This window comes from Ambystoma mexicanum, chromosome 4q (assembly GCF_040938575.1).
Source record: "Ambystoma mexicanum isolate Mex_15411 chromosome 4q, UKY_AmexF1_1, whole genome shotgun sequence".
NCBI classification, from domain to species: Eukaryota; Metazoa; Chordata; class Amphibia; order Caudata; family Ambystomatidae; genus Ambystoma; species Ambystoma mexicanum.
In genome coordinates this window covers 411,130,461-411,138,570 of record NC_090928.1, presented here as the reverse complement: position 1 = coordinate 411,138,570, position 8,110 = coordinate 411,130,461, and the positions used below count along the sequence as shown (strand labels likewise).

Below are 8,110 nucleotides of genomic sequence, written 5' to 3'. Positions count from 1 at the left end.
CAACCTTCGATTTCCCTGTGCTGTCTTAACTATAACCTCAACCCCAGTCCCTCATCACCCACACCGACAACCCCAACCTGACAGACCCCAACATAAATCCGCTCTGTCCCTCTCCCCCACCAGCAACCCCAACCGCCAGTTCCCCCCCCCATCCACCCAAAGAATGCACATTTGCTAATTCTTGGGGGCCCACCAGAACCCAGTTAGTCATCCCGGCGACTAGTCCTTGATTGTCACCTCATCCGCCAGGGCCATCGACATCAGTCAGTGTTCCCTTGCTGTAGTTACTCTAAGTTGTCCCAAGGGGGTCCCCCCTTAGGCGTTGTTATCTCTGCTCCACGGAACTCTAGGTAAGGTCTTAAGGAAAGAGTTTGCCTTTCCCGGAGTATGAAAGAACAGAACTCTGCCATCATGTTCAATCCTAAGTTTGGTTGGAGGGAAACATCATTGCATATTTAATACTCCTCTGTCTGAGTCTCTTCTTCACATCGATAAAGGTTTTTCTGGATCCTTGTACTTTGTTGGAAAAGTCCGGGAAGATCCGGATCTGCACATCGCGGTACTTTGAAGAACCTTTCTCCCTCGACTTCCGCAAGGGTATGTTCCTGTCTCGATAGTTCAGTAACCAGGCTATCAGTGGGCGAATGGAGGCGCCTGGTACAGGTTTCCTGCCAGTCTGTATGCAGTGGGCTCTCTCCGCAATAAAGACTGCAGAGAATCCCTCGCTGCACCGAACCTCCTTCAGTAGGTCCTACACCATCGACCTCATGTTGCACTGGTCCGCTGCTTCGGGTACACCAATTATCTGAAGGTTTTTCCTACAGGACCTGGACTCAAGGTCATCTTGCTTATCCATCAGTTCTTTCACCATTCTCTTAAGCTCTGTTAGGTCTCTCATTGCAGAGTTGGCTCCATCCTCAATCATAGACCCTCTGCCCTCAACTTCATCCTGGCGCTCTCCATGTCTATCCAGGTCGGACCTGCATGTAATCCACTTTGCAGGTTAGAGCGTCCATTTTACCGTCCAGGGATTGAATGCTTGTTTGGACCTGACAAAGTATTTGTTTGATGTCACCCAGCCCTCCCCCCAGGTCTGACAGTGCAGTCTGAGGGGGTCCCCTCCTGTCGACGTCCCCTTTTCGACTACGAAAAACAAAATGTAATACTCGGCAGTGACCACTGGATTTCGGACAATGCACAGCATGTGAATCTAAGCAGATACAATCATCAGAAATGCTTTTATGATAAGTAATGCATGTCTTACTGTTAACACCCAAACCATGGAGGAATGGGGGGCACTAGAGAGCCCAGTCAAAATGGCTGCAGGACCGTGAGCTCCCGAGAAACCCAAAGCAATCCGGTCATTATCCTACCTCATCCGTACAGCTGCACGTTCACCGTGGAACTCGTGTGATGTGAGATCACAAAGTGGCTAGATGGAAGCAATTTCGGAGCTCCATGGTGCCCGGGAAGCAGACTTATACACCCTGAAAGAAGAGTGCTACGGGGGAAAGTAAGGCCCCATAGCAGATATGGAGTCAGCAGGATGGGCCGGACGAGTGGTGCAGGTCAGGGTGCTCACGGCTCCCCTGCACGGCGTGTGGAGGAGTGGCTGATTCAGACGTGCCTGACGCAGGAAGCTGCGGACGAGAGGCTTTGCCTGCGGCTGCCCACTAAGTTGGAAAATAACAAGGTAAGGCATCCGCTGCCTCGAAGGGGACCGCAGCGGGCGCTGCTCGGAGGGAGACTGTGGGAGGCTTCCGGATTCTCCATCAGGTGCTGGCAAGGAGCGCACTGCCGGTGGCAATGGTCGGGCTGGCAGTGGTGCCTGGCCACCCCTGGCCGGCGCGATTCAATATCGGTAAGAAGAATCTACTGAGGGTGCTCTGTTGACCCGCAGCGCATGGGAGAGGCAGGAACTGAGCCCTGAGGTGGCCGAACCCAGGCGGTGAACTGTTGATGGACCCCATAGTGGATGCAAGGCCTCAATCAGGGCAGGAGCAGTGACGCCAGTGGAACATAACAGATCCCAGGAGCGGCCCTAATTCAGTGATTGCATCGAGGAAAGAGGTTGGCCCCTTTAAACTAAGCGCTGTAGTTGTGGGCACAGTGGAGAGGCATCCCACGGCAGTGCTGGGTTGAACATGGAGGCCACATTGGGGCAACCAGTGGAGAAAGTGAAGTGAGCGCCGCCAGGGGAAGGAAACAACCCTGGAAGTGGAGTACGGCCCAATCTTTTAAGTGCACCTGGAGGGGGGACCTGCTCCCATCAGACGCACCGTGGGGAGAAGCTCACTGGAATACAATATCTCTGTTATTGACTGGTGTGAACTGTGCCAATCGGCACGCGTGGAACCTGTGGAATCAGCCTGGCCGACTGGTACATCTTGTGGCAGATAAGAGAGATGTTGGGAGGTGCTGGTTTCTCGACACGATGACTGGGGTGAGAAGTGGGACCGGTACATGACCAGACCCCGGACCAAGTGAACAACACTGCATCCTGACGGGCAAAACAGGCCGAGATCTGAAGCGGGCACCATGTCAATAGCACCCAAATCGAGCAAACAACAATCAAAACTGCATTTTGAATACTCACTTTTGGCTAAATCCTCGCCTATGGAGGAGGCTCATGGGCTCCCCCTTCTAACCCACGCACAAAGCAACACTTAAGAACCTCACTCTTAAAACCGCTTTCTTAATAGCTATCACCTCCATTAGGAGAGTAAGTGAACTACAAGCGCTCTCTATACTAGACCCCTTTGTAACAGTTCACAAGGATAAGGTGGTTCTACGCACACATCCTAGGTTTGCACCAAAATTCATTTAGAAATTCCATGTCAACCAGTCTATAGAACTACCAACGTTCTTTCAAAACCCATCAAACTTGGGAGAAAAAAGCCTGCACACACTTGATGTGCGCAGAGTGGTCATGTTTTATATGGAAAGAACTAGACCACTGAGAAAGACTAATCAGTTCTTTGTCTCAGTGGCGGCAAGAAGAGAAGGAGATGCAGTTTCAAAGTCCACTATATCAAGATGGATTGTCCAATGCATCACTCTCTGTTACACTCTTGCCAAGAGAGAACTACCCTTCAAGCCAAGAGCACATTCTACTCGAGGCACTGGGGCTTCCATAGCATTCATTGCAAATGTCCCTCTGGAGTCCATTTGCAAAGCGGCAACCTGGAGTTCTGTACACACCTTTACAAAACACTACTGTCTAGATGCCCATTCTAGATCTGATTCCCAGGTGGGACAAGCAGTATTAAGACATCTTTTCTCTACTGTTCCTTCTCACAACCCACCTCCAACTCTGGGTACTGCTCGCTAGTCTATGCACAGCATGTGATTCTAAGCAGATTAACAAACATCAGAAGACATGCATTACTTACCGTAAAAGCATTTCTGATGATTGTATCTGCTTAGATTCACATGCGCCCACCCTTCCTCCCTGCTCGGATGGAAGGAACATAGACATCTTATTACTTTCTCTCTCTTTTATGTACTCACTCACGCCTAGAAGGCTCCCTCAGGGCGAGGAGAAAATACAAACAGAGGGACCTCGACGCGTGAGGGATGTTGGGTACACTGCACGTCACTATAGGGATAGTATTACAGACACGCCTATGTCGACGTCCCCTTTTAGACTACGAAAAACAAAATGCAATACTCCGCAGTGACCACTGGATTTCGGACAATGCACAGCATGTGATTCTAAGCAGATTAACAAACATCAGAAATTCTCATTCCCCATTTAGTGACTGACTCGTGATAGGGCTAGCCCTTAAATGCATCTGTAATACCGTTACCACCGCATTTAAGGGCTACAGCCCAACTCGTGATGAGGCCCTATGTGTTTGGTGAGAAAGTGCGTGGCTTCAGTGCTCCCAAGCACACGACTGTAAGCACCTACAAAAACTCTGTTAATTGAAAAGAAAACATAACCTACTCAAAATAAATGCAACCCAATTAGCTCAAATATATGCTGACATATTATGTACCAACAGTAAAAATCTTCAAATAAAATAATATCAGACTTAAGAAATTGAGAACGCTTTATTTCACATTTTTAAATAATTATACTTTCTGTACATGTGTTGACAACACTTTAGATATTTAAGGGCATTTTTCTCTTTCCAGGAGACCATCCATATTAAAATAGGTTTTCTGAACTGTTACAACTGAAATAAAGTGGACTGTTAGATTTGTTGAGAGTTTTCCCATTGTTACTGTAATTTGATCCTGTCTGTGATTTTGACAGTTGTGTCATTCATCTTTGTAGAGTTCCATTGCTGGTTGTAGCAGGCTAACCGCTTGGCAATTCAATATCGGAGGTCACTCTGGTACTTACTTATATTGGGGGTCATTCCGAGTAGGGCGGTAAGGGTTAACGGTCACCGGTAACGAGACCAGTGCCGTTAAACTCTTACCGCCCTATTCCGAGTTCCCTTTGCGGGTTGGTACTTAACGCCTGCTTTTTGCAGGTGTTAAAAAACCAACCCGCAAAGGGACCTAGGAGCTAATTACGGCACCGTAATTTACGGTGCCGTATTTAGCGCCTTCCCCATTCCCATTGAGCCCTATGGGGCAAAAATGGGAATGGGGAAGGGCCCATGGTGAATGGTGAATTACCGCCCCCGCCAACCTTGGAATGGGGCGGTAACTCCGCCATTCACCATGGCGGAGTCGGAAAAATAACGGCGTCAACCAAGGCGCTAATAGCGCCTTGGTTAACGCCAGGGTCGGAATGAGGCCCATTCTCTCCTGTACAGCAGTCATCTGGTGTATGTAAATAGTAACTTTCTGAATATTTTTCTTCTCAGAACAGGTATGCAGAGTTCATGTTCTGCATTAGTAATCTAGTTATCTGCAGATCCCATTGTTAACAATTACACTGTGTCAGAATGCTTGCTTCTTGGGCTGCTCAAGTGCTTTGACAAGGATGGATGGCAAACCATCTGATAGCAGGAATTGCCTTTTCATAAGCTCCTTCTTGCCAATAATGACTATACCAATATTCTTTTACAACATTTTGTCTAATTTGATCTTATGTCTTGAAGTTTTTGATCGTCTTTTACTTCTGCATGAGAATATGTAGCTTTTCATTTGGAAATGATACCGGTACAAGTTTGAACACACTTGCAGTTCATTTTGTACTATGACTAATTTCACTGACACACTATAGTTGGCATTCAGTATTCGGGAATACCATGTGATCCCACTTTACAGTTTTTGGTAATTCAACATGCTTTTTCTGATGAATAATAAGATTTCCTTTTTGGCTGAAACTTCTTCCACAATCAATACAAAGATAGGGTCTGTCGCCAGTATGTGTTCTTTGATGTCGTACAAGATGACTCTTCCGAATGAAACGTTTCTCACACTCAGCACAGTGATATGGGCGTTCCCCAGAATGAGATTTCTGATGCAAGATAAGATCTCCCTTTCGACTGAAGCTTTTCTCACATTCAGTACATTGGAAAGGTCGCTCCCCTTTGTGTGTTCTCTCGTGTCCGATAAGATTTCCCTTCACAATAAACCTTTTATCACATTCAGAGCACTGATAAGGCCGCAATCCTGTATGTATTCTATTATGTACAACAAGACTTCCTTTTTGACTGAAGCTTTTCCCACATTCGTGACACTGATAAGGCCTCTCCCCTCTGTGAGTTCGCTGATGCCTTATTAGAACTCCCTTACAATTGAAGCTTTTTTCACATTCAGTACATTGAAAGGGTTTTTCCCCGGTATGTGTTCTCTGGTGCGTAATGAGATTACTCTTCTGGCTAAAGCTTTTTGTACATTCAGGACATGGGTAAGTTCTCTTTCCAGTATTTGGTACTTGATGACCAACAACCATTATCTGCTCACTGGAGATTGTATCACACTCATTGTTCTGTTGCACTAACTGCTTGAGTGTTGTATTCTCAAAACCACTTTTACGATGAGTAATGCTCTCTTCGCCCACATCCTCAAAAGAATTGGTCCACTGACGATATCTAGGATTTCTAGGGCTTTCTCTCTTTCTAGAGTTCTGGCATACTCTTGTTTTAGATTTTCCAGACAAAGCTCTAAATGATATTGTATTTTTAGTTGAATTTGTTGAGGCACCATCTTTCAGTTTTCTAGACATCGTTCCATCGCCTGCTGAATAAAATGAGATTCCAGACATTAGTTTTCTGCAGTTGTGCATAAACCTCTTGATATTCTGAACAGATTTGACAGAAAAAGAAACCGAAAGCACAAATACTGCACTTTTAAAATCTTTGCATCTTGTTATCCTTACAATTTATTCCAACCAGAAAATGTTTTAAATAATAGATACGATCTGAAAGATTCATCCATGATTACAATCAGGATGGAATCAAAACATGATTCACTGTTTAAATCCAGACACATCTAGTAACTGATTGAATTGGCAGAACATGTTGGTCATCTCAATATATATTTAACATGCATCACAAATTGTTGGATGGGTATGTGTGTGTGTGTGTGTTTCAAAGTCATCTGAGTCAACAATCAGAATTTTGCATTGCGTATAGATGACCACATTTTTCCAGACCTGATATCACTTACCACAGTTCCCTAAAAAGGAAATACAAATGAGAAACTAAAAAGACTCAACCATTTATATTACTTGATCTATATTATCCACAAAATCAATAGCAAAAATACACAGAATCTTTACATTTGCTGTCAACAAGGCGCACACGCATACAAGTGACTGCTCTCAGTCAAAGTGCAGACATTAAAATACATACATTCTCAAGTGGCAAATGAAACATTCAGCAGCAAGCATTTCTTAATTTGCGATCCAAAATGAAAATGGCAAACAAGTTACGAATTCCCAGGAGGGATTAGTCTACTATGCACCAATAAATATCTGAGGCACCATAGAGTTTTGTTTTTTTTTAGGAGGCATTGGGCCTCATTCTGAGTTGGGCGGTAAGGGTTTACGGGCACCAGTAAGGAGACCGGTGCCGGTAAACCCTTACCGCCCAATCACGAGTTCCCTTAGCGGGAACCGCAAAGGATGTGTGGTCTGACCACACGTCCTTTGCGGGTCCCGCTAAGGGACCAGGGCGCTAATAACGGGCACGCTATTTGAGGGCCCGTAATTAGCGCTTTCCCCATTCCCATTGAGCCTTATGGGGGCTCAAATGGGAATGGGGAATGGTCTACTGAATGGGGACTTACCGGTCCTCCAAGGTCGGAATTACCCGGTAAGTCCCCATTCTGCCAGACCGGACCCGGATCCGGGTTTGGAGACAGCCATGGCGCTAATAGCGACATGGCTACCTCCAAACTCGGAATGAAGCCCATTATAATGATAAAGCTGACAATCCACATGCATATGGTTGTTAGAAATTGAGTATAGCCAGAGAATCACAAACAGCCCCAGATGCTATTCTGTGATAATAAGGAGCACAACATGCAGGTATTTCGAACTGTCAGCTACGGAAGCATATCATTTACTGTAACCTTTCGTGGGGATATAACCCAAGGAAAGCATTATATATTCTCTAGTTGAGTTGTCAAAAGAAACATCAAGTGTGTGCCGAAGTCCCCTGCTTGTGTCAGTGTATGGAGGATGTGGTGGTCACAGAGCAGGTCTGGCCACTCCTGTGAGATGCTGAGCCTGGAGGAAGTATATGGGGGATCCCCTGACCATGCCACCTTTCCCAGGAAAGGGGACGTCACAGGCAGTCTACACTTAATTCCAGGGCCGGCTGAAGATGTGTCAGGGCTGTTGGGGGCCCAGTTCAACATGGTGTTTAAGCCCCCCCCTGTGAAGAATCCTGTGGATCCCTCACTGAAACCCTGCCTAAAGTCTCCTCCCAGGTGGCCAGGGGAAGGCAGGCGCTTCCTGATCCCAACCCTGGGAGTGGGGTACTGCGGGAGGATCACCTGGGTGGAGATAAAGCCCAGGGAAGTGAGGAGATGCCATGGGATGAGACACAGTGTGTTTCCTCTAATGGGAAGACATTTACCACTGTGTCAGAAGAGGTCAAGGCTTACTGTCATTTTAATATCTCTAAACCTCCTCACTACCAAAGGTAGACTACAAGGATTGGCAGAAATGTTGGCTTCTCTAAATCCTCATCCCCTA

General features: G+C 46.3%; 1 protein-coding gene across 4 annotated transcripts in view; it reads right to left on the bottom strand.

Moving 5' to 3' along the window:
• Nucleotides 1–4,037: 4,037 nt before the first annotated feature.
• LOC138467752 (zinc finger protein 300-like) overlaps nucleotides 4,038–8,110 on the bottom strand; it is a 176,200-nt gene continuing 172,127 nt past the window's right edge. For 3 of the 4 annotated variants that reach the window (XM_069607979.1, XM_069607978.1, XM_069607977.1), the window contains one exon: nucleotides 4,038–6,147. In XM_069607979.1, the coding sequence (XP_069464080.1) occupies nucleotides 5,180–6,147 (968 nt within the window). In that variant the 3' untranslated portion in view covers nucleotides 4,038–5,179. The remainder of the gene's footprint in view (nucleotides 6,148–8,110) is intronic. The other variant, XM_069607980.1, reaches the window with a different exon arrangement.